Consider the following 27,596-nt stretch of genomic DNA (forward strand, 5'->3'; position numbering starts at 1 on the left):
TTCTAGAAGTCGCTCAGAGTATTCTGCTTGAACCTTTTCTGAGCACTCAGCTGTTTGCTTAGTGACAGGACAAAGGACTGACAGTAAGGCAGAAAATGCCATTGCGCTGCTATCTACACCTGCGTCTCAGAGCTGCGCCTTGTGTGCCGCAGGTGCTGTGTTTACGCCATCATCGGGCGAGCAGACGAGACAAGAACCTTCACGGATCGGCCTTGGGAGCTGCCCGGCGAGGGCTGCCAGGGGCTGCCAGCACCCCACGCCCCTGCCTCCAGCGAGGCCGCCGCGGAACGGGCAGGTGCGGGCGCGCCGGGCTGGGCGGGCGCGGGGCGCGGCGAGGGGCGGTGGGAGCCGCCGGACCCGCCTCCCGGGGCGGGCGCGGACGCGGGGCGGGGCGGGACGGGCCGGCCGGGGTACCGGCGGTGGCGGGAGGGCGCAGCAGAGGCCGCCGCGGCCGCAGCATCGCGGCGTGGTGGCGGGGATGGAGCCCTGGAAGCAGTGCGGGCAGTGGCTGATCAGCTGCAAGGTGCTGCCGCCCAACCACCGGGTGACCTGGGACACGGCCCAGGTCTTCGACCTGGCGCAGACGCTGCGCGACGGCGTCCTGCTCTGCCAGCTGCTCAACAACCTCCGCAGCCACTCCATCAACCTCAAGGAGATCAACCTGCGCCCTCAGATGTCCCAGGTGAGGCTGCTCTCCCCAGCCCCTGTCCGCTGCCCGTGTCCGCGCCCTTCGCGCCGCGCGCGGGGTCTCCGCGTGCTTTGCCTTGCGACTTGTGGCGGCGCGGAGCGGCACCCGCGGGGTGCTGCCGCTGCCTCTCTCCAGCCCGGAGCCTCCGCGCCCGCAGGGCGGTGAGCGTGAGTTGGACCTGGGGCAGTCCCTGCCGGCACCTTCCCTGCGCGGTGCGGCCGTCCAGCCCGGGCTCGGCGCGTCCCGTCCTGGGTGCTGGGACAGGGCTCAGCTTCAGCGCCGGGCTGGCGGCTCCGGAAACCTCCGCAACGGGAGGCGGTTCGGGTGAGAGTTCCCCGGGCCCGTCGCGGGGTGGCCGTGGGAAGAAGTTCCCGCAGTGGTCTCAGGGTCAACAATTGAACATCTGTGTGCGTTACTATTTAATGTGAGCAGGCTACAAATCAAACGACCTCTTGCTTCTAGTTTTTCTGGCTACACCTAGGGACGTGGTGGGGAGGGAGGGCGCCGGGCCGATGTGGCCGAGGAGCGGGGAAGGCAGAGCAGGGGCTGTGGGAAGCGGCGGGTGAAGCTCTGGTAGCGCCAGTGAGCTGCTCTTCCCAGTTTTTTGTGACTTACAGAGTTGATTGGAGAAGACTGATTAGTAATGAGAAATCGTATTCTTGGTAGCTGGTTGCTTGTGTAGTACTATTTTAAAAAAATTTTATTCAGACCCTTTTATTTTTGTCTTTTTAAGTTGATATTTGGAATAATTATTTAATACCCAAGTGTAATTCCTAATTCAGCCCTGGTTTAAATGCGGTTTTTAGTTTGGACTAATGCTTTGTTACTGTGACTCATAAAGTTGGTTTCAGATATCGAGATAAGATTATATTAATAATTCAAGAAGAGACTATATATACATGACTTCCTGTCACTGCTTCATGCACACCTATGCCTTGGCAGAGGTGGTGGCAGCCAAGCAGATGTTGTCTGGAAGGAAACTAACTTCTGAGCCTGTCATGTGTTTTAAAACATTGAGAAACAGACGTACTGTAACATTTCAATGTTACGGTTCTCTTTTTGATTTATAATAATATTGCTATTGCTATTCACATTTAGGATGCTGGCAAAAAAGCAGTAGTAGTGAATTACACTACTTTGTCCATGTCTTTGTCGATGTTTGCTTATAAACCCAGTTATTTTATTTCTTATTAATTTTTTCTTTTAGCAGCTGTGTCTTACTACCAAGGCAGCATTTTCTGGAAGCTCAGAGTGCAGAAAGGGAAAATGTAGTTCAGCTAGTCAGACTCAAAGCTCTGAGACTCTTGCACTAGATGTGAATGGCATAAAGGCTATCTCAGTGTACTTGAGAGCTCAAGCGCCTGCTTGAATGGCATATGCAGAGGCAAGACTTCATGTGAGTGATGGAGCTGCACAAAGGGTGGGCTTCTCTGAGTGGAAGAAATCCAGTTCAGTTTTTTCTCTGTACCATTACAACTTGTAAGTTTCAGCTCTTGCTAAACCAGAGCCTTGGTTTATATTTGGTTTTTTTTTTTTTAATGAACTAGAAGGGTGTTGTCATGATATTACACAGTATTTTTGAGATGGCTAACTCATTGCATCATCTTGAATTCTAGATTAATGTTGATTATCTGGACCACTATTACTTGATTTTATTTTTGATGAATTAAAACCGTGGTAGTCTCCCTCTGTCTACTAAAACTAAGTATCAAAATGCTTTGTTGTCTTCTTTGTTAGAGCAGGTTTGGGAATCAAGATTAATACTTATTTAAGTATGTTTGAACTATGGATTATAATTGTAGATCTTGGATTATTTACAACGGTTGTCTCCTTGTTTGCTGTATGCTTGAGGTACCTAAGTCTACAATGCTGCAGACTGCACTCTCCAGTGGTGCATTTCTTTGCCCTACACTGATTTTACTTTTTAAACAAAAGGAACTGTTGCTGGATCAAAATCTATAATGGGTGACTCCACATAGTGTTAAATTTACTGGGAATGTTACCTTTGTGTTCTGTGAGTTCAAGATTCAGTGATCTTAGTGAGGTTCTGTGGGGTTTTTGAGAAGTCTTTGGAGGACACCCTTTCTGCTGGAAATGATCACTCAAGTGAAAATTTCAAAAATTGTTGAAATTGAAATTCTGCCAGTTGCTTGTAGTTTGTGGCTGAGACTGTAAAGAGCTCATAGTAATAACTTACGGAGAGGTCTCAGTGGCGTGAAGATTATTCAGCTGGTGAGATCTGCTTGGAGTTGGGCCCTAAGTTGTGAGTTTTGTCAGAATAGTACTTGTCAGTAAACTAATACTGCATCACAGTAGATTTGCATCATAAAGTTGCTGTGTCATAGGAACTTGGGGTCTTGTAGAAACGCAAGCTAGCTCACCTGTTCCTTGTGGGGTAATGAGTTACAGGCACTGGAGGCAGAGCAGAGTAGGCATTAGGATGAAAATCTTTTTGGCCACTGACTGCAGAGTCTGTCTGAAAATGCTGCTGTGTCTGTACTGACTAGCTGACCTGTTTGAACTTCATATGGCACTTATCCCTCATCTTCTAAAACTGAGCTGCAGCTCCTGTATTCCTTGATCTGATGTTGTTTTCTTCCACTTAGTCTTAGAATGGGTCAGGGGATTCTTACTGCACAAGTTTTGATCAATACAGCGACTGAGAAGGGTGGATAAAAGCTTCATGAATGGGCCTCATTGAAGTCAGACTGATTTTGGCTGTGTCTCTTACTGCAGTTGATGTTTCAGGCCTTTCTCTATGAACCAAGTTTTCATGTCTTGGAGGCTAGTTACAAATGCACCAGCTCCAAAGAACAGGAAAGTGGGAGGCAGTGCCTCTGGCAGACCTGGGAGTAGGTGTCAGTCCTCTGGCGTGTCAAGTCTTTTTCATTTTGTTACATATTTATTTTTTCAGAATAAATGTGACAGATCACACATCAGTGATGCTCATCAGCTCTGCTCAGTAGTCCTTGGTAACCCCTCATAAGCTATATGAAAAGTGCAGAGGGATTGTGACTGATGCTGCAGTGCCAGATGCTGCTTTTTGGTGGAGTCTGATTCAAACAGGAGCACTGTTGATTTGCTGGGGCAGGAGTAGAAACTGAGATTGATGATGCTCAGCATTGCAACACAAGTGTGCTTGACCAAATGGCAATGGGGGTGTGTTCTCTTTTATGGGCTGGCTAGCACAGGGAACCACATGCCTTTGTTCCATCACCAGCCATGCACCTTGTCACATCTGTTTTCAAGGGTGGACTGTTTTATGCATTTGAGATCTGTGGATTCTGCCCCTTTACCTTTTTGGAGATAATGCCTGTGCAAGAGAAATGTCTCAGTGGCTTTAGGCTGCATAACATTGGGGTTCGAACCTTTTTGAATGCTGTCTGTTTTCATCTGCATTACTGTATGCTTATGAACATACGTATATTTGGTTAGTGGAAGTTGTCCTATGAAGAGCAGAAGCTGATTCAGTCAGTTACACTTTACAGACAGTGAACCTCAGATGTTAAAGTATAAACCTTGCATATATAAAGGCTAAGCAGCACTGAGCCTTCCTCTTCCGGATTGCCAGCTCAGTGCTGCCTGGCTCCTGTCTGAGAAGCTGGTGTGTCTTGGTGTGAGGTTCCCTGTGAAAAATTACACATGGGCTTTGTATGAGATTAGAAATTCAGGTTCAGGGACATGCATGTCCAGGGTTTTTTTTTCCCACTCTTAACAGAACAGAAAAATGTCAGCTCTATTAAGAGCTCTTGTGTCAACGCTTAAACTTTGTTGTTTGAACTCCCACGAGCTAACAACTTGAGTTAGTTCAACCTGTGTGCGTGCCATCAGAAAAGGAAATGTAAGAGGTGGATCAAGTAATACCTTTTGGCCTTTAACTGTAGGGGAGCCTGTCTGATTCAGTTAGTGTTTTGAAAGTGGTCTTATTGCAGGCACCAAACACTTAAACACTATAGCTGCTCGGAATGGAGCTAGAAGAGGGAATGCACTAAATGAATAAGGGAGGTGTGACTGGTGTGCTGGTGTGTTGCAGGGTTTCCCCTGAAGTGGAGCATCAGTCTCTGGTGACAGTGGGAGCATGGAGCACTGAAGCTCAGTGTCTGTCTTTAGAGCTGTTCACTGTAATCATTGACTCACCTCACATGCTGCCTCTTGGCTAATGTAGGCTGGTAAAAGTAATAAAAATAGAAGTGATCCATAACAAAAAGTACTAATCTTAATGTTTAATCATAATCAGACAAGAACTTAAGTAATTTCTCACCAGAAATGTAAAACCTAAACCAATGGATTATGATGGATTTGCAGAAGATGTCGTCTGTTTAATGCTTATCTTTTATCTTTAGTACTTAGCAAACTAGTTTTGAAATGGTTTTTGCAAGGCATTTAGTTAACTTGTGAGAGATTGCTAAACAGGAAAACAGCACTTAATGCAATACTGGCATGGGAGTTTACCTAAAGGGGATGTTGACACAGATTAAATATTAAAAATAACTATTTCCTATTATTCTAATAAAAATAAACAAAATACTCCTCACTTAGTATTAAAAGTTCAAGTATTTTCTAATTTTAGGGAGTTTTTTTGGTGTGACCATGTTGTCCAAAGGAAGTTGGTTATCTTTGTCATCCATGTAATATTTTGGTGTGGTGACAGAGCGTTTTATACAGGAGTTTATTTTTCTTGGTTACAGTGGTAGCAGGTAGTCTCAGGATGTGTTTGTGCTGAGTGAGACATACCTCTCTGTTTCCTCTGATCCTGCCTTTGGTGTGAGGCTTCCCCATTCCCCCTAGGTGACAACCCTGATTTCCTGTCCTGAGTGTGCATCCCCCTCTGTAAGCTCCTCACAGCTGGATATGCTGTGTTTTCTTGTTAGGTTAGGTGCTAGGAAGTACCACAAAGATACATTTAGATTAATACAGTTTTTCTGAAACTGTAGAACTTCTTGTGCTTGAACAAGAGTGTAGAAACTGGTTCAGTTTTTGTCAGTGTAGAAACAAGAGATGTCTTTAACTGCCCCCTATTCTTCTTGAATTCTTTGAATCTTACTGCATATTCACATGCATTTAAAAGAATTCAGTTTTCAAATGTTTTCAGTCTCTTTGCTTACTTGCTGGTACTTTGGTCCACTTAGCATCTTTACCACATTTAACTTTATTTCCATGATTCATTTAAATGAAAACTATATTTGCCATAAGATATATTATCCAGAAAAAGCATATTTATCTATATGTATGTTGTGTGTACATATGCATATCTTATATGTGTTGAACTTGATAAAATGTTTTGAACAAATATTTGTTCAAAGCAAAACCTTAATATGACCTCTGTTTTGTGCTAAGAACAGACTGATGAAAAAGTAGTGACCTGGTTTTTCTAGGTAATTCTTCCTACCTTAAGAAGATAAAGAAAATAGCTCTTGAAAACTGATGTAATGATTTTGACTCACATGGATTCTTTTGCATTGCAGGGGGAAGGAAAAACTGCAGTTGTAGTCTAGGGTAAAGCTTGCTTTACACGTTATGTTTATTATACAGTTATTAAATGCAGCATATGTATCTTGCCAAGAGGTGTCTCAAATGTTCCCTTCTGCACAGAATTTTGGTGTGCTGGCAGCTATGTAATGCATTTACAGAAAAAATATTTGTGCTGGTTTCTCACAGAGGCTGTAGCATGTGCCAGAAGTGGATAATATAAATTAATGTCTGTGTATGGCATGCTGCTGTGTCATGTGGGAAAAGCCAAGTTTTTTTTGAGCCTTGTCTGACAAAGGTGGGAGACCTGTGACAGTGGCAAGTTGAAGGACTGCTTATGAAAAGAAACAAATCAAATAGGTTAAAGGAGATATATATATATATATATATATATATATATATAAAAGAAGTAGGAGGAAATAATCAAGGGAAACAAAATTAACTAGAGAGAATGGTCAGAAGAAGTTGGGAAGCTGGTTTTAAAAGGATATCAGTAAGCAGGACACTTAAGAATTTTGGTATTTATTGCAAGATAAGTACAGAAACTCAATTTTGGATATGCTGTGTTATTCTTTAATGATAATGGATAGTGGCTTTATCATTGCTAGCATGCCAGTCTGTTATAATGTGCTGCCTTACGGCTGTGAGTTGCAGGAGGTTATTTGCCAGGCTGCAGCACTGCACATCAGGCTGGGTTAGCAGAAAACATCAGTACAGTTTGTGCGTTGGATAGATAGAGGATCTTGGATTTCTCACATGCATCCCTTTCCGCTCTCCTTTGAAGGTCAAAAGAGTTGATGAAGTCATAGTTGTAAAGAAATAGAGAGTAAGGAGAGAAAGGGCTGCAAGGGGAGAGAGAGGCAAGGCAGCTGCCAGGGGTGAGAGGCAGACCCCGCAGGGAGTGTGGTGGTGCATCCATCTTGGCCACGCCAGGAGGGCCCTGGCATAGCTGAGCCTGGGTTTCACTGGTGTGGGTGTTGGGGAGGAGGGTTAACTGGGAGCAGCAGCTAGCAGGCTGCTGAGAGCCATGGGCAGGAAGGACTTTAGAGAACAGTTTGATATTGGTGAAATAGAGGAGACCCTTCTGCTGAAGTCGTGTTGGCTCCCTGACCAGCAGCTGACCCAGAGGGGAATAGGACAAGTGCCTGTGGCTGCAAAGGAAAGCCGCTGGGGTGTGCTCCCCTCTCTGTGCTGCTACATGCCGGGAGAGAGGGCAGCTTCTGTCCAGACCCGAGTGTGTCACTGCCTGGAGCAGGCAGGGAAGTCCTGGCTTGTGCACTGCATTGTGTGGGCATCTGAGTACAGAGGAATATGTATTGTTTTATTAGATCACTGACAGTTTTATCTTCTTTAAGTTTTACTTGATATAGAGGTGTCAGTTTTTGAACTTGTTCCCCCAATACTAAAATTGTACCTGTAGTTCTTTGCAGACCAAACTGAACAAAATCCTCCATCAAAATCCTTTGATTTTTTCTTCTCCTTTCTGTTGCTGTGAAACAGCATTGCAGTACTTCCATCTTATTCCATAATACTTCATAGGAATGTTTTGTACTACCTTACATTGTATTATTTCAGTATTTCAGAAGTTCTATTTCACTGAGAAATACTAACTGATGTGCAGTTTATTAAATGGCTATTAATTTCTTCCCCCGCACTTTTTAATGTACTTGGCATAATCTGAAGCTACCTTTTCTTTCCTCTTATTTTGCTTTGACAAGTCATGTTTAAGACTTGAGGCATTGTGAAATACCAGTTGTTTGCTAAGACTTACGATGTGTAGAATGCAATCTGAACTGACATCTGTATAGTAAGGCTTTGAATTTTTGTACTTAAGAGAAAGATATTCTGTCAAAGCTCAATGAATGCTATTGGCTTCAGCTCACCACACTGTCAAGTGAGAATGTATCTTTTGGAAAAATATTGGTCGATGACCCTTTCTGTCATCCTATACTAAATGTCAATAGTGAATGCCTTGGTAACATGAAACACTGAAGGACTATTAGTAGGATATTTGTTTCTTTGTTTATTCAGAACATGAAACATTAGACACAAATTGCATACTATAGAGGTATTGCAGCAATTTGTACAAAAGCCACTCATGTACTATTTAAAATCCTTTTGCAGACCTATGGTTGAGTTGTCTTATATTACAATCCAAAATATTTTTGACCTTTACTTTCATTCAGATTTTTATTTTATAATTGGTCAATAAGTATTCAGTTAATCTGTCAGTACTTATTTTTTTGCTCATTCTATCTGTGAAACTTAATTTGAATCATATAGAGACTATAGTATGATTGCCTTGCAGAAGCAAAAAAAAAAAAAAAATTGCTATAATCAAATATTTTCTGAAAAAAAAACCCCAACCAAAAACACCCAACAAACCAAGGCATTTTTAAAAGCATATTTTTAACTGGTAAAGCTTAGCAGAACAAGATGATCTGTATTTCCAAAACCCTTCAATATGCCCTTTAATCCTTGGCACCATCAAATTTACCCAATTGTTTCTGAGTTATATAATGGTGTGTACTGTATAATCTATACTTAGGGTATTCTGTACCATTGCTTGTTCCTTCATTCACACTGTTTCTACATGGAAAGAAGCCTGACAGTCAACTAAAATGGAGTGATTAGAACTTGGCCCTTAAAAATGTTAATTGTCACAGCAGTTGCACTTCACTGTTGTGTAGGAAATTTGATGCATTAAGAAAGGAATGTGTTATTTTGCTTGCACACACTCTAAGATACTGTAAAAATTACAGCATCATCATAGATTGTGTAATTCCTTGTGTTCTGCTTGCATGTTAGCAGTCAAGATTTAAGTTATACTTATGTGTTCCAGTGATTGACTTCAAATTCCCATCAACTACTGCCTCATGTGGCAGTGATGCCTGATATCAGCTGATAAAAGGCCACGATGGCCATGGTATTTTTTCCTCTGAATTGCTCAGGATCTCTGAATAAGTATGTCTGATTCCAGCACAAAGAAGGTTAAAGGTTGATGGAGGACCACGCCTTCTCTGCACTAATATCCCTTCAGATTTTAGGTGTCTCTGGGTGGAAGTATGGTGATGACATAGTGCTACCATGTGAATTGTAACTTGAAGTGAACACTCATTAATCCTACTTATCTCTATAGGATTTAGATCGAGCTTTGAATTTCTTTTATCTGGAAAATAAGTAGAGTGTAGGAAACACCAGTGAGAATGTTCAAACTGTTGCTATTGCCTGAAGCATCTTTCACTCTCAAAACAGAAAGATTGAGACTCCCTTATTAAGTGCCCTTGCAGGCTCCTGCCTTTGGTCTTATGGTCAGTTGATGTGTGGTTGGTTGAAAAGGGATTTCTGCTAAGGTTTTAAAACCTAACTTACATTGAGGCAGCTGTTTTGAAAACCTCTTCGTGCTACCTTGTGGCTCAAGTTTTGCATTTCACAGTAGTACCAATTTTGCTAAATTGTGTGAAGTTGTGTGTGGAAATACTAAGGTTTCACTTTCTCTTAATGGTTTACCCTCCATGTATGTGCACAAAGCAGTGCAGGGTATCGGGTTGTATCACATACTTTTCTGAATTGTCAAGTGCTTATTTTTAAATATTGTTGAAAATTCCTGCTGAACTTTGATTTCCCACTTTCCTTTTCTCTCTTTTTTTCCCCCTTTCTTTTGTGTGTGTATCTCACTTAGCTTTTTGGATGCTTGATGTGAAGTAATAATTTTTCGGCCATACCCCAGAGGGCTTGTTTGGGACGTGTATGTATCCTCTTAGCGATGTTTGGTTTGACTGAATTCTTAGAGAGTTTTTAAAAGTGCAGAATATGTTAAAATCTTAAGTGGCCTTTAACAGGTGTGTAATATCCTGAGGTTTAATGGGAGTCTTAAGAGTTAACTTGAGCCATTTTGTTTTGAGTTCTGCCTGTCCTGATCTTTTTCTCCATCACAAAGAGGGTAGTGCACATTTCCCCACCACTGTGTCTTGATGTTAATCACTACAGGTAGTAATGAGAGTTATTCAGAGTCTGTGTTCATTCAGTTTGCAGTTGTGGTTGGCAGCACTGAATATGGTGATGCGTCTTCTCTGTGGATTGTGCTGAGGCCGCTGGTTTCACTGCAAGTATGCCGAACAGATGGCCCTCTTTTAAAAGCTGAGGTTTAACTCCCCAATTGTTCTCAGTGATGCCTTCAAGCAGTGTTGTTGTTTAGAAGTACTGTGCCTCAGTAAGTGCTGGTAGCTACACTTACATTGTGCTGCTGCAGGTTTTATGAAGCTTTATGGAAGTGACTCCTGTAATCCTGTTGGAATGCCTCTATAGAAGTATCATAGCCCTATAGTTTTCCTTTCTGCTGAAGACCCTGGTAAAATGATTAGCTGAGATGAAAGGCTTTGCTGCCTGGGACATTTGCCTGTTAACGAAGACGGTGATGGGAGAGTGTGGATATAGGAATAGCTGAGCCATGCTGGCTACAGGGTGAGCTGCACTTCATGAGAAGCTCCTGAGCAGCACACTGGAGCATATTTCAAATTTGTGTGTCTCCCCAGCTATAATTGCTCAGATTCGCAGACCTCTGGGGAATCTGCTTAATTTAAACTATCTGCTTTCTCTTTTCTGAGCATGTAGGTTTTTGTTGCTTGGAAGCCCCATTGTGCATCACATTATTTCAAGAGCACAAGCTCTAGCAATATTAATGTAATGTGAATTATTCTCTAGTGTTAAAAATAGCTCCTATGAAGTAAAAGAAATAGATAATTTTAAAAAAAGAAATTACAAGTTATTTGCCATGACCAATAAGAGAAACATAAGAAAAGAGCTAATAAAAAAAGTCCTCAAACAAGAGGGGGAATGTATTATGTAACACTGTCTCTTAGCACACCTCACTAGGAAGAGGCCTGAGGAGTGGATCCTTCCATCAGTAGTATTACAGTGATTGTAATGTGTTCATGTGACCTCTGCTTGGCAGCGAAGAAAGCCTGAGATGTTCTTTTTTGGGGCAAAATTGCTGTCTTGGTGGGGTTTCTCTGTGTAGGTCCTCTAAAGGTAGTTGTCATATTAATTAAGGACTTGTTCTTTCTGGCTCAGAACTTGTGTCCATTTCCATGTGATGGAATGGCTTTTTAAGTCTTAAAAACGTTTGTTCGAATTTGTGGCCCAAAATGCGTTTTACTAAATGTTTAGGTTTGGAAATAACTCCTAAGTGATGGATCTTTTAATTCCAGTGAGGAATGAGTGATTTCATCTAATGTTGTGTCTAATCTAAAATCTGTGGTGAAGCAGTTCAGCAGGAAAATTAGCCCTCAAAAGGTTTTGCAGGAATGCCATTCTTGGAAGATGTTCTTAAAACTATTTGGAAAAGAAATGGGGTAGTATTCAGCTTTTCCTGTTTTGTGCTGAAGAGTATTAGAGTTTGACCTCAAAATCAGTGTTTCAATAAAGTAATGTTAAAGTTTAATGAACTTAAAATACCTTTCATCTTGTTTTGAAAGAGCAGCAGAATTTAAAATGTTAGGGTTTCTGTAGAATATTTTATTTTCCTGACAGGTTTGGTAGTGACAAGCTTTTTTCAATCTTCTCTGTTTCTCACATTTTTCTACCTTGACTCACCTAGGTGAGTCTTGATCTCACCTATCAGAAACCCAGACTGCTCTGTGATTAATAAGAAGTACTGCTGTGACAGGTTTGGTTGGGTTTTTTTTTATTATTATAATTTCACCTCCCTTGTTTATAATTCTCACTCGTTTTGACTCATCTGTTCTGCAGTTTGGTTGTACTTGTGCTCTCTCAAACTGGTCTGTATTAATTTCGCCTTCTACATTTGCCTTCCCCTCCCACTTGTATTTTCTTCTCCTGCCAGTGCATCTGTTTCCTCTTTCCCTTCTTTCCTGATGCTCTTTCTTCCTTTCAACTGTTTCCACTGCCCTGTTGTCTTCACTGTTCCTGTTGGCTTCATCCCTCTGCAGATTGTCTGAAATCTGTTTCCTACATGGATAAGAGCACGTCTCCTCCGGAAGCTGCATGGATGTGTTGGGCATGAAGGCTCTGGTGGAAGTTATGCTTTTAGGACCAGTGAAAATAGGATTCAAAGGACCGGACAGTGCTTGACCAGCAATCTCATGCTGGGCTGTTTTAAACTGCTTTTCAATGACTACTTCTAGTAAATGAGTCATTATTTCAAAAATTTCTGCCACCTCCCTGTTGCAGTCAGAGGTTTGCAACATATGTGAGGGTGTCCCCAAAACTGTTTTGATGCTTTGCTCCAGGTGATAAAGCAGATCACTCTGGTGGAGTGATGAGGATAAAACCTAGTGCTGGCAGCCTGCAGGGTGAATCAGACTGGAAACTTGCTCTTTTCAAAGGCAGCGTTACTTGATTCCTGCCCTTGCCACCAGCCTTTGGATGTTTGTGCCACCATGCCAGTGCTTAAGCAATATTATTCTGTGGTTGTGTCCTGACGGAGCAGGTGGGGATGATGGGAATGGTACTTATTTTTAACTACTTCCCAGATTGATTTTCAATGTTGCTTGCAAGGCAGAAATAGCCAGTCCTGCTAGCCAGTACGTTCATCCTGCTTCTCCTTCATGTTGGACATCAGGCTCAGTGGTTTCTGTATCTTTTTTCCAGTGAATTCCACTCCCTTATCAAAGGCTGATAGACATGATAATTTTATTTCTGCTCCCTAGACTGGAGGTGAGAAGACCATTAACACTCCAAGTGAAACAGCCACTACACTGAGTATCTGTATTGTGAGATACAAGCGTTCTCTACACAGTGATGTCCCTGATGGCTTACCTTGATAGCAAATAGTTTGTTTCTTCAGGTTTCTGCAGTTTTGCTTGCTTGCTCTCTGTGGATGGACATAGTGTTCATAGCCCTGGTATAATTCATAGAAGTTGCAGGCACAGAAGGGGGTGATGCCCAGCTGGTTATTCCATGGAAGTGGATGTGCTGTCAGCAAAAGCTCAGGAAGGTCAAGGCATCAGTGGCCAGTGACTGTTCTGTAAATTTGCACCTTTTGTCTTGGTTTGTTCACATTATTTCTCTGCTTGAGGCTGAAGCCGTTCAATATTACCATTTGTGAGTTATTTTTTTAAAGGTTCTCATGGAACTAAATGAAAATTTTTTCATGCAGTTTCTCAGTTTAATGGAGAACATGCATCTGAAGAATAATTATTGTGAAGCTCATCCCTTTATGCTTGCTGATGTTATGGTTTCATGTTCTTTGAAGTACTAGAGTAGCTTTGCAGTATTTGTTTCATGCTGAGATACTGATGAGAGCTTAATCCAGGTCAGTGATTTTTTTACTTTAGTATTGGATCTTAATCCAGGTCAATGATTTTTTTACTTTAGTATTGGATCTTAATCTGGGTCAGTGATTTTTTTTTTTACTTTGATATTGGATCTTTCATAACTTGTGAATAATTTGCCACAGATACCCTTTCAGAACTGAAATACGCTGCTGTGAGGAAGTGGCTTTTGCTTAGTTTTCTATCATGCTTTCCTCATGAAAGTTCTCATTGTAAAGTCTAGCCTGCTCTTTTATGCTTCCTTTAACTTTATTCACTGTTTATAATTGTGAGAATGATTTTTAACTAGGGAAATTCCTTTTAAAATTTGTTCTACTCTAATTTAGTCATATTCTTTTCCAACCTTTACAATTTCTCAGTATTTACTTACCAATTATTAGTGTCCCAAGTGGAAAATAAACTAGAGATCTTGAGTGGCTACAGATTTCACTGAAAGGACACATGATGGCTGAACAATTTGTGTGTGGTGGGTTTTTTCTCCCCCTCAACTGGCTTTGAAATGGGTATGCTTTTTTTTTTTTTAAAAAAAATAAAAACTTCTAAGTTTTCACAACAGTAGTCATTGACAAAAAGAAGTGATTTCCATATTGTCTGTTAGGAGGTCCTTGGATTTCCTACACATGTTCTTCAGTGTCCTCTATTGCATACAAGAAATGACCACATTTAGCAGAGAGTAACTTGACTTATTTTGACAAATACGAAAATGGGGCAATTTACTTTTTGCTAGTTCTCTGCAACTGTCAAAAAAATTAATCAGAAATACCCTTGAGTGGCAAGGCATACTGATACTGAAAAGGGAATGTCATTTGAACCAATTTATTGCTCCCTCTGCCATCCTTAAATCACTGTGAATTACAGAGAGCAGATTTGTACAAACTTCAGGTTGTGGTGTTTATTGATGGCAGGGTGTACACCTAACAGGCTTTAGCAGACGTCTGGATACCTTGTGTCTCCTCCAGTGCCACTGCTGCCCCTTTCTGCCCTGAGGAGACTCCTGAAGCAGGTGGGAAGACTTGAGCAGAGAGGCTGTGGGAGAGTTTCCGGGAATTTGTATGGAGGTGTTTGTGTCCTGATGCGGTGGCCTCTTGCTGGTAGCAGATTGACAAAAATCGACAGATTTTGGTAGAACCGTGAGTCATGTTCAGAGGATCAGTTCAGTCAGTTGTATGTGGCACAGCTGTTTTCAGCTGCGGAACAATGAGTCACAAACTTGTGAGTTTCCAGTCCTTGCTAAAGAAAATACCCACCATAGCTGCTCTTGTGGTTTCGTTTAGAAATAAATGAGCAGTGCAAGAATTAAATAATTAGACTGACTAGGTCAAGTACTTACTGTATACTGATTTCTGTTTTTTTTTTTTTAAGAACATGTATTGACAAATGGCATGTTATTGTCACAAATAGAAAAATGCTTGTTTCTGAAAAAAGTGAATAGGATCTGAATACAAATACTTCCTGAATCATATAGTCAGAAAATCAGTTAGAAGGGTCTATTCTAATTGTTTTGCCTAATTACTCTCCTGCCCTTGTTTCACATAACCTCACTTATTCTGATCTATTAAAAGGCTGTTGCTGAATATTTTTTCTGTCTAGTTGTTCACACTAAATTATCATCTTTCAACAAATCAAACAAGTTTATCTTCTGCTACTGGACTCCATGCTGCTATTCTGCTTATCTGACTTAAAGGCAAGAATCAGCCTTGCAGTATTGTTGTGTCCATTTTTCTGAAAACCACTATTGTTACTTTTGCAATGCTGAGAACCATCTCCATAGAGAGGCAGAGGAAGATCTGTCATTGTTATAAATTCCCAGTTTCAAATTGCATATATATTGATTTTGTTATTCTGTCTAATCTTGTCTCAATAAGATATTATGCCTTTTAGAAGATAGTAACTAGTCCAGGATCATACTGTGTTTTATTTGGATTTCATTTTATTTAGATGAATAGTCTGTAGAACAAAACAATACTAAACAAAACTAGAAATAAAACTAGGTTTTCTAGACAAAATTTAGGCTTCCTAGACATTCTTACAGCTTAGCTCCAATGTTTGCATTCAATATGTTATTTAAAAAAAACCACTTAAGGAACCATTTGTGTTGAAGTGGTGTTCTGTGAGGCAATTCATAAGCTGATGCTTGTTCAGAGGCCTGAAGTATGTTACAGCAGCTGCTTGTATTGCTTTTGTATGTGTTCTTTTGTATAATAGATTTAAAAAAATATTTGCCTACATCTCGTAGGCAGATGCTTTCATGGTCCCTATGTTAGGTTGTATGTTTTCCTTTATGTATGCATCAGTGCCAAAACCAGTTATGGGTTACTGCTAATGATGAAATTTCTAGCCATGACAAGAATGACTGTTGATTTTTATGTAGATTTGTGTAAATAGCCAGTATCTTGCTGTCATTTTGGTGTGCCTTTTTAAACTTAATGTTGTTGATGATACTACTTGTAAGATGTCAGGGATGTATTTATACAACCAGCTTAAATTGTGTTGTGCTATCACACACAGCTGCTAAAGTACGAAATATTAAGTTGTTCTACATGCATGACCACCTTAGATTTTAATAAGATTAATTTTATGACTAAAACAGGATCCAGCTCTCTTCACTAAGTTCAGAAGACCAGCAGAGCACTGATTGAGGGCTTCCCAAGTTAATGGTTCTCAGATCTCCTTGGTAGACTAGTTTTTCTGGCACTGTTGTGTATGTTTCTTGTAAATTTAAGAGATCTGAAAATACGAGCATGGAACTAATAGCAATCATTTACACAGCCCTTCTTTCAGGGATGAGGAATATCTTTTTACAGGTGTTTTTAAAGTGCTTCAGTAAACTTGCTTTTCGTGAGGTCACCAATATATGTGCAGTGTTGTTCTGAAGTTATTCAGCTGTGAGTCAGTAGCATAAAGACTGGGATGAGTTCTTCACTCTAAAATGATCCTTAACACAGTTCATCATCTATGAACACTTGGAATAATGTGCCAAAACTCGAAGCACATTGTACTTTAATAATTAGAATTATTATTTTCGTGCAGTATTCTGTAGTTCTTTTCCCAAGGTGATTCTGTAGCGAGAGAGTGGAAATGTCTGGTGGCAAGATACTTGTACTTGACAAGGCATTGGTGGTGGCAGAGTGCTCCGGGTGGTTATGGAAGTGGGGCTCTCGTGTGTGTGACGTCTCCTTCTGCCCCGTGCTCTGAACAGCTGCTCTTGGGCTCCATCAGCTCCCCATGACTTTTGTAGTCTATATTGCAGGAGCTGCCAGGATACAATAACAGTAAAGCTTCTGCTAGTAAGGCTGGTTGGTTGCTTTTTGCACTGCTGAAGGGCTTAGTTATTGTGGCATCTGAGGCTTGAGGCTCAGTGGAGACGTTAAGCTTGCTCTGCATCTTGGGCTTCGTGCTGCTCTCTTGCTGAAAAGGCAGCTTTCCTGTGTGGTCTTTTATGGTCTGCCATGTACTTTACCTGCTGAAGACTGAGGAACAGATCTTTTAACAATTATGTTGGGTTCTTTACTGAACCTGCCTTCATGTTTTTTCTAATGAGCCGTTTGAAAAAACCATCTATGTTACAGTTACTTAAGAGCAGTTTTCTCAATTGGATTGTAGAAAAATATGATATTAGTATCTCAAGACTCAGCACACAGTATGGTGCAGTAATGCATACTTCTCACTGGTGCTCACATACTCCATTTAAAACCCTGATTGTACTGCATCAAATTGCTCAGCAGACTAAGAGTCCAGATAATGCTAAATTATACTCTGCTGCTCAGGTTTCAGAGTATTTGTTTATTCACAATTTGATTATTTTAGGCTATCAATAAATACTCATGTTCTAGGATTTTAATTTTTTTTCTTTTCATATTTTCATAAATCTCCTTCATTCTCATGAGACCATGCTCATGATTGTGTTTTACTTTGCGAGATGCCAAATTGACAGCCTTTGAAATGGAGTTTTGGACCATTTCTTGATCTACCTCAACTATTATTGTGAGACAAAGTATCAGTATGATTTAGCTGTCGCATGAAATGGGCCATGTATAAGAGGTGACAGTTGAATTTCTCTGAGCATCCACATACTTGCCTCTGCTGAGATGATCACAGCTGTTAATTCATACTAGTGGAAGTAAGTATTTATGCAATTTTGACACATCTCCCTCACTAATTTGTGTTGCCTTCAATGATGTGTTTCATTGTGGCAGACAGCTTGGAGTGAATGCAGCCTTTTAGACTGCAAGTGCCTACGATGGTGTACAACTGGAATGCTTTATGTCAGCTTAACCTTTCTTTCACTGTCAGCCTTCTTAAGGAAGGAGACCTACTGCAGCTTCACAAAGATTCATCTGATTTTTAAGTTGGTGGCGTAAATTAAGGGTCTAAAACTTACCAATTCTTGCATTATACAGATACTTCCCTTGAATCCCTTAATTAGGAAAGTTACATGTTCTGAAGAAATGAAGTGCAGTTTACCTAACACTGGCTGGATTTCAGAGTGACACAGTGGAAAACAGTTGTGGGTAAAAAGATGTTAGTCTGTACATTTTTAGATTTGTATTTTAACTGCCTTTTCTCTCAGAATTTTTGGAAGTTGAGAACTCTTAATGTTTTTGTGTCTTATTTATCACAGGAATTGCAGCTGTGGATCAAACCACAGTTTCATCTACTTCACTATCTCATCATCGACATCCAGACCAGATTCTTCAGAACAGTAATCTGTTCTCATAGATAGCTGTGGAGGATGTAGCAGCCAGGGGATTTTGCAAAATGCATGTGCAGAAGCTTGTTTTGTGCCGCAAGCATTCATTATGCTGTTACGCATTATGGCTCATTATGCCATTGCAGTCTGCTGCATAAGCCACAGTACTCCAGTATTCTGTAGTTGTGGTCTCCTGTTTTAAAAAGGATGTAATAAAATGAGAAAAGTTCAGAGAAGGGCAGTGGAGGTTTCTGATGGTATTAAACAAACAATAGAAAAAGAAGAATTTGTCAGCTTTTCACAAGAGGCAATACAGGGGAAGACTAAGAGGCCTGAGAAAAGAGAAAATTACGTGCTGTCCTTTCCAGTGTAGAAACAGAGGGGGTGTCCAATGGAAATGCAACTTTTGAGATGCCAACTGTATGGTACTCAGTGCAGGAAGGATGACATTTGGTGGCAGGTGCATATGTTGAAGCTCCAGAGAAGAAGCCTTTACACAAGGTGTAAAAATGCAGTTGGTACACTATACAACTGAATTTTTGCCTCCAATCCTGCAGATTTACTTTTGGAGTTTGTTTTTCATTCATGGCTATTCCCACTGGTTTGTGATTTGGGCTTTTGGACTTACTTGTTCTACTTATTTGACTTGCAATCCTTGAGAAGTATTCTCTGAATATATTGGGAGCCCCTGTCCTTGCCACGGAGAGCATGGTCTAATAAACTGCAAACCTGAAGTGACACACCAGCAAAAATAGAACAGTGGATTTTTAAAATAGGTAACTAGAGGACAGTCAGATTCATACTGGGCAATTTGTAGAGAGATGTAATTGCATCCTTAAAGTCTTGCTAGGAATTTATTCCATGACCATAAGAGTTTGGAAAAGAATACATATATGCAATTCCAGAAAACATTAAAAGTATTTAATGAATCATGCCTGTTAACACTAATGACTGTTAATAAGAATATTGTTCCTTTCTCTTGGAAATCAAAGACCTAGTACATGATCTGTATCTGCTGGTAAGAAATGGAAAAGCATAGTAGTTATTTGGGTTAGGCTCACCTTTAACAGGAATTGACAACCCTGTGTAGGTCATTAGCCCCCCCCCCTCCCCTCCCCAGTTGTGTTGAATTTCCATGCAGGTTTCAGTGCTGACAGCTTTCAAAACTTTTTAAGTGTTTACAAAAGAACAAGTTAGTATATGCTGACTTAAAAATGCTCTTGAACCCACATTGTAGGTGTTTGTTAAGGGATTACATAGTCGAGGTCCAGGTCTGGCTTGTAGGGCCTGTGTTCGGGACACTACAGCCACAAGTTATTCACAAAGGAGATCCAGTTCAGATGGTGAATTCAGTGGTGCTTACTTTTAGGTGTAGGGTAGAAATAAGTGAAAGGGAGGGTGTTTCTGTAATGGAGGTGAAGTCAGGTGTGGATCCCTCAGGTGAATTCTGTGCCTTTAGCCTATGAGGCAGCCCTTTGTTACACCTTCACAGGGCTCCTTACACCCCCAAATTAATTTCCCTTGCACAGGTGTAGGGAAAGTAAGATCTTCTCATGTTATTGCACTAATGTTAGAGACTTGGTAAAAACCAAGCAGAGTCATGAATAAAAGATATCAAGATACAATGGAAGCAGCTTTTTAGTGTGCCAAGCTAACAATATAGAACAGATGTGCTGGGTGTTCTTTTGCACAGATGTGAAGATCTGTGCATTATACTGCTGCTGTAAGGTTTTTCATGGTTTCAGTGTGGATGTAATTTTTGTTTTCTGACTGTAAAAGCGTTGAGAGCTAATTTGTTTGAGGCTTTCCATTCCTTTTGATGTTTAAATATATCAGTTAATCTGGAGGCTTTAGGGTTCCCCCCTGCCCTGCAATAAGTTTAAATACTTTAGGTAGGTCTAGGTTTTGAGGTTTCTGACAACTGCTAATATTTCATCAACTAAGTTGAAATATACGTGACTAGAAAGCTTGTGTTGGGAGCAATGACAATACATCCAAGTAGGAAATCACTGTCCTTCACATTTTGCCATTTGCAGAAGCAGTTTTCCATGTCACAATTGTAAATACACCTTATGGCAGGCACAGTGACTACTGTCTTACTTTAAATGGCAGTTTCATAAACAGTTTAGCCTGGAGCATTTTAACACCAGAATTTTAACACATCATTTTCTTGTGTTTGACTTTTATTTCATGTCTCACACAGTGTAATCATTAGTGAGTCAAGTATTTTATTATTGCAGTGCTCTTTGCCCTTGGATCTCTCTCTCTTTTAGTCTATTTTGATTTTCTTTTTTCAACTTCTGTTTTAGTGTGTCTGTCCCTTTCATGTTCCTTTTCCTGGGGTCCTCTTTTCATTTCCTTGTTGCTGTCTTCCTCCTATTCATGTTCTTCTTAGGACTATTTTCCATGTTCCCTTTGTCTTCCTTCTTTTTGCATTAGCTTGTGAAACACCGAGATCTTTAGAGCAAGACATTTTAGAGATGCAGCCTTGGGATATAAGACAGATAGGGCTAGTTATTTGAAAAGGTAGCTAAGCACAGGAACTCCCTAGCTAATCTCTTTGTGCTTTGCATGCTTAAGACTGTGTTCCAGTTGCTGTTACTGCAGGTACTGCAGAATAAATTAAGTTTTGCTAGTGGGGAACAATGGGCTACTCTAAAAACTGCCCTTTGCAACAGGGTGCTGTCCTGAGTTCTCCCACCCCTTGGGGGTAGCAGTCTCTTGCCAATTACGCTTAGGGAATTCCTGTAGTCAGGGCTTAATGGTCTAAGTATTCCCATGTATTGCCAGTTTCATGGCTTGTGGGAGCACTTGACTTCAGGGACCCAGAGAATTTCAATGCTTCTTTGCCCTCACTTGCTCAACCAGTGCTGTAATGCCAAGGAGAGAGTCAGTAATGCATAGCAAATCCTGAACTTTTTTCCCTGCCCTCTATTCACTCCATATCACTGTTAATAGAAGTGGAGCATCCTTTGTGCTTCCTCAGCTTTTTTTTTTTTTTCAAGTTTCAATTTCCATTTTCTTTCTCTGAAGCACAGAGAAGAGCAAATGTACATAAACAAAGCTTCATACTCAAGCCAAAATGCAATAGACACAATTGAATAGTAGTCAGTTAGGAATTTTAAGAGCTTTCCTATGAATATTTAATTACTACATTAACTGAGCAAATAAAGAACATGCTATTAATATTCATACAGTGTTAGCAGTGGTTCAGAGGAATTTAATATGTTTTATAGTTCATACAGCATCTTTTGTTGTGTAGGCCTTCAAAGACTGCCCACATCTAGAAAGGTAATAACACTACAGGTCTCTCTAGCTGTTCCTTAGTCCTATGAATTAAGGAGTGTCTGCTGTTCTTTGCACAGCACATTTCCTAGTAAAATTCTTCAGTTATGTAATGGCACCAGCACCTTAAGCAACTGTACAAAGAGCTCAGTGTGGTGTCCCCTCCATGTTTATTAGTTTACCTGCTTTGTGGCTTTTTGAGAGCAAAGTTTAGGAGGTATTTACCATTTGCCTGGTTTGCTTCTGCTTAGAGCTTTAGAAATACTGATCTTCTGAATGACTGAGGTGCTTTGCAGAACAAGAGGGCAAATGCAGAACGTAGAACTGAATTCCTTTGATGTGAGTGACGCGTTCTTCCTGTGTGCATTAGTTTCTTTTTTAAAATGTAATTTGCAAGTTAATAGATTTTTATCTAAGAGTGAGAAAAAGAATAATGCTTATTTGCCTGGTAGCTTCCATTTGCCTATTGAAAATAGGAGCATTCATCCTCTTGTGTTGACTTAGTCTTGAAAATTCCTTATGGCCCTTTTACCTTCACTTAGTAAGACTCTGGCTTTAAAGATTTTTCCAAGAAAAGCTGCACACACATGAACAAGAAAAATGTTACAAATGCCGTTCCTGAGTCTGATATTACTTTTTTCTCTCTTGCTGGCTTATGAACAGACATTAATAGATATTGAATTAAGACTTCATCAGTGGGTCCATTCTTCATTCACTTACAAATCCTTACAGCTATTTTTTAGTGCATATAGTGATAATTACTCCTTTTGGCAGAGCAGAACTAATCTAATGTACTTTGGCTGCTGAAATCTGTGAAGGAGCCAGGAATGATTTCTGTGTTGGATTGTTAACCCTGACTGTATAATTCTGTCAGTACCACAATGGGGCTTTGATTATCTAGTAATCTGGTGTTAATTAACATACAGAGAGTAAAAAAAAAAAAAAAAAAAAAAAAAAAAAAAAAAAAAAAAATTAAAAATATTGTGACATCTAATAGAAGTATAATGTGCTCCTATTTTGGTAACCTTCCTTTTGGGACTGTTCTGTCAAAGATGGGATGTGTTGGGGAACTGTCCAGCCTAGCTTATGGAAAGGAGGTTATGATATATGAGCAGCTGTATCTCTAAGTACCTAATTTTCTCCCTGTATTGGATGTGGCTGAAAGAATTTTAAGGAAGCTGGAAGTTTCCTATGTGCGCACACTGTGTAGGAGCTGATGAAACCCATGGGTCTGTATCTCTAGTTGCTGTTGCTCTTTTATGTGTGTAGGTTCAAGGTGCAATTTTGGTCTTGCTGGTGTGTACCTATGCTGTGGTCACAGGATCTTGACTCGGTGACTAGAGGTCATGGAGCTGTTTGCTCACAGTAGCCAGTTCTGGAATCTCTCTCAAATTTGGACTCAGCAGGATTTCAATAGCATTGGTATGAAATTTATGCTGTTCCTATTAACACAGTTGTTGCAACAAATGCCGAAACAAGTGAGAAGCCAAAATCTGCAACCCTCAGGGCATTAATCAACTTTGTGAAGGAAATTTTGAGGAGACAAGTTCTTCTGTTTTGGTGCTTTCTTTCACTGAAATCACTTGCGCTTACCAGGCTTGGTGACAGAATGTATAAAAGCAATTCTTCCAGTTAAATCCATTATGAAAATTTTCATATTTCTCCTCTTGTTAACAAGTGTAAGTGCAGTATTTTCAATTTTTCATACATTCCCAGGAACAGAGTGGAAATAAAAATGAGAGATTTGCAGCTAATCTGTTCTCGTCAGCATTCCAGGAACAGATAGGAAAGGTCAGGAGCTCGTGTTTTGCAGTAAGCACTGGGGGTATAGAAAGAGCATATAAGTGTTATGGCAATGATTGCCTCTTCTAGTCTTCTGACTTCTATTCTTGTATAATTCTGCTTTTCTAAGACCACAAATAACCAGTAGAAAAATCTCACATATTCACGAACCTGTATGCGCTTCCTTGTATGTAACAGCAGTATTTCACAAATTAAAAAAACTAAGCTTTTGTACCTTCTGAGATGTGTGAAGTGAAGCCAGATTTGCTCCTCTCATTGCTTCTTTTATATACTTGTTTTGAAAGTCTGGCCTTTCCTCAACTTTTTTTGCCATAACATGCTTGCTGTAATGTAAAACAAGGCTTGCATATAAGGCTCTTTAAAGACAAGGCAAAGGCAAATAGCTGCAGCTGTGTCGTTTATAAAGTGGTGCCATTTAGAGGAGGAATAGGAGGGGAAAATTTCAGGACTTTCCATGATCGACATGTCTTATTTTTTCCACAGGAGATAAAGTGGATTTAGTGGGCAGTGGGCTAAGTAGAATCCTTTTTCTAGGTTTTTACTCTTTTATCGTAGCTTCTGCATGATGGTGGGTAGGAGCAACCAGCCTCAGTCCTCATGCAGTTATTGGCAGCCTCCTGAAGTCTGTGTGGGGCTGGGAACACAAAAGGCAAAAAAGCCAGCGAAGTGCAGTGATGAAGGGATGGGTATTCCCCATTGAGTGTCCGGGATCCAGTTTGGTTTTAATACCCCTTACAGCCTAGCATCTGTTTAGACTGTCTTAGATAACTCAAGCTTCAGTGTGTTCCTAGTTTGTCTGAATGCAGTATGGATGTCTGACCCAGGCACAAGGGAACTGCCAGCTTCTCAGACTTGTAACTAAATATCTGTGCTTGTGACTCAGTCATCATAATAAAAAGGAGGTGGAAGTTGAAATAAATACAAATAGTTTTTTTCCCCCCTTCCCACTATTGGTAATTAAAATGATAAAAAAAGTGAATTAGAACTCTCTTTCCTGAGTACTTGTCATTTCTTGGCCTTTCAGTTTTCACTTGCCTGACTGGTGTTGCTATGTTGGAATTTCATTAAATGTCTTGTGGCACAATTTGATCTTCAGAGCTCTTTGTGTTGGTTTCTGAGCGCCTGTAGAAGTGCTTTTAGTACAAAGGATACATCTAGGTACTGAATATTATGGTCTGTACCAAACAGACCTTTATTCCATTGAAGTACCTCAGTGCCAAAATACCTTTTTTGAGAAATATATCTTAGATTATGTGAATAGAGGTTTTATGATTTTTTTTTCTTTTTTCTTTTGCATTTCATCTTTCACTTCATTAAAGGTCTGGTTAGAGAAATCCTTCTTCCCTGTGGGCAGCTTCAGCTCTGCCTGTGCTTTTAGTACCTAATTAGTCGTGTCTATTCAGTACCCTTTGTGAAATATTTCTATGCATTTCTGTCAGTGCACATAACCATGTTGTGTGTGGAAAAAGCCTCAAATGAATGTTTTTGTGTGAAGTGGCAAATATTGTGGTAGAAAACAGCATACTATTTCTGTGGAACCTGGTATAATTTGATTTGCCCACTGTCCTGTGTTTAAAGTTCAGACAAATACAGGCCCAATTATATGAACCACACCTGCTTTTTTAAAGGTGGTTGACATACTTTGTTTTCAAAGTTGCTTGTCATTTCAATAAATGTTGTGATAGTGCCTCTTGCAAAATTAAATTCAGTGCAGAATGGACCCGAGGCCACTAGAATTCTAATCTATTCCACAAAACCACAGTGGTTTATCACAGGAGTTTTACCATTTCAGCAGCTCTGACAATGGCTACATTATGGGTTTGTAGCAGTGTGACTTCTTACGCTGTGAAACATTAGGATGCTTTAGAAATGTCTTCATAATCTATAGGTGTTAAGATTGAAAACTGTTTTCAGACTCCTGAGCCCCAGTCACAGAATCACAGAACGGGGATGGGTTGTGATTTCTGTCCATCTGTCTCTGGATGTAAACTCCTCTCATGGCATGAGCAGATGAGCGAGCGAAGTTGTATTTTTCACTAGTGTTAACTTTTTTAGGCTCATGGCTTATACGACCTACAGCAATATTTTACTGATCTGTGTACTGAGAATTCTGGATTGCTGTCTCCTGATATAATAATGTAGTTAAAAAAGGAGTGACAAAGTGCATCATTAACTATTCCAAGGGAATGTTTTAAAGTTATGTTATTTTTTTTTATGAAGAGAAACCAGTTCTTGTGCTGAAAGACAGTGTTTCCTGTGGAAGAGAGACTTTGAGTAAGGTTTAGCCCTCCTTGCATCCTCTGAAAACTGAGTACCCAACTGCTCTAATGATCTCTCTTGTGGTGTCCTGAACTATAATGTTTTCTTTTTCAAAAGAAACACAATAATGCAGTAGGTTTCCAAATATCCTGAGGACCGTACTTACTAATGAGAGACTGCAGACTGTTGGTGCCTTTTTCTTACTGCCAGTGAGGAGGGTTGTCTTTTTTAGAACTTCCTAGATTTTACCAGTATGCTCTTTTTTAATTTGGAGGCTTCTCTTACTAATTTGTACTTCTTCATACAGTAACCGCAGCGATAAAAATCTTTGTTTTCAATGAGGGAAACTGTTTCTTTAGAAGACTGCACTATAAAATTTTGGAGATAATTCTGAAACTTTTCTGGGTTATATAATCAACTTTTCTGAAACATGAGCAGCATGTAACAAGGGTTTTAAAATTTTTTTTCTCATACACTGTACTACAAAATGAATTCATTTAAATATGAACATACTTTTAGTTTTAGTAATTTCACAGCTTTATTCTTGTAGCTGCTGTGGTTAGCCTAACAGTTAGCAGTAAGAATTTCATTTTCATTTTCCAACAGAAAACGGATGGATACTGAATCATTATATGGCCAACTAAAACTCACTAAGCAGTCTTTGAACTCGCAGGGGGTTTGACTGTAATGTCAGGATACCTATTCTGCTGAAGGCACTGCCTGGCACACACTCAGTGATGATGTGGTCCCATCTCAATTGCAGGTGGATTTGACAAATGCTTACCATGTGGTTTCTAGAGCCTACAAGACATGTCATGTGTTAAATGGTTATTTTATATTAGATTATAATTGGGTCAAACCTGTTTAACATAATGATACATGTTAAATTAATGAAGTGGTATTAAAAAAAAGGGGGGGGGGCAGGGGAAGACAGGGGGATTAGATTCTTCTTTGGTCTGTTAGAATATTCCGAAGAATTTAATTTACTACTTAGAGTGCAGGTGCTTCAACATTTCCTTTAAAACACGTGGGCTTGTAATTTCTTGTAATATGCTTTCTAATCTGCTCAGATATATTTCATAGTAATGATAATTTAAACAAAATGCTGATGCCAGAAAACTGCCTCCAAATTTAAAGAAATTTGAAGTAACCAATAAATCTTGTTGGAAAAATGCTGCCATCTTTATCTTTGTTTGTAGGAGACGTCTGTTAAGAATAGTTGGAGAGATTTTGCAGAAGGGAGAGGACATCTTGTTTGTGAATAACTGCTGATCCATTAAATGGTTCTTTTAGCTATATTAGGAAGCTAAATGCAACTTGCTAAAATGCTCTTTAGCAAATCTAGGTCAGATTTTAGGCTCATGACAGCTCCTGTCTCTTCCTTAACTTCTTGCTCTCTTTAGAGGTAAACAATTTAATGCAGCTGTAAGCTTTCTTTGCACTGTCAGACTTCAGCACTAATATAAACTCAAAACTTAGGTTTCATAAAGGAAGCTGAATTTTCCAGTGAGAATCACATCCGTCAGTGGTTTTGAGAATTTTGATGTAAGAAAATAGATGGGTATTCAAGTTGAATCAGTATTGTGCACTGGACAAACCTAGTGGCCATTGATAGCTTTTAAGAAAAATAATAAAAAATCTGGTGAAAAATATAGCAGAAAACAATAGCTTTGTATGTGCTATCTTTTTAGAGCTTCTTTTAAAGACCAGCTCATTTTCTGATTCTTTCTGCCAACGTGATGGAGGAAGAAGCACATATGTAGAACATCCATTGGCCTTCTAACCTTGCAATTTTGACTTCAAACTTATAATCTTTGCAAAACTAGATAAGCTTGCAACATTGACCGAGCAAGCTAGACTAATTCTTAAAATCCCACTAGGCATAAAAGCAGTCTGGCATAAATGCAGTGTTGTCCTCGAGCAGCTCAGTGCATGGCTGAGGGATGAGTGCCCCATGTGAGCTGGGAGGCACGTGCTGAAGAGGCTCTTTGGAAAGGGGGAAAAGGGTGAAGGCTGCAGGTCCACCTGGTACAGCTGTGAATCCTTACTATTGATGAGGCTGTGGTCAGTCACAGGTGCTTTCCTGGGAGCTTTGGGTTGTGCAGGG

The 27,596-nt window shown here is 40.1% G+C and overlaps 1 protein-coding gene across 1 annotated transcript in view; it reads left to right on the forward strand.

Annotated features, from left to right (window-relative positions):
- Positions 1 to 478: 478 nt before the first annotated feature.
- Positions 479 to 27,596, forward strand: part of VAV3 (vav guanine nucleotide exchange factor 3) — a gene marked incomplete at both ends in the record, with an annotated part of 150,443 nt that continues 123,325 nt past the window's right edge. Inside the window, one exon of the mRNA XM_082286879.1 lies at positions 479 to 682. Coding sequence (XP_082143005.1) covers positions 479 to 682 — 204 coding nt within the window. The remainder of the gene's footprint in view (positions 683 to 27,596) is intronic.

Source organism: Coloeus monedula (genome assembly GCF_965178545.1).
Source record: "Coloeus monedula genome assembly, chromosome: 9".
Classification (NCBI taxonomy): Eukaryota; Metazoa; Chordata; class Aves; order Passeriformes; family Corvidae; genus Coloeus; species Coloeus monedula.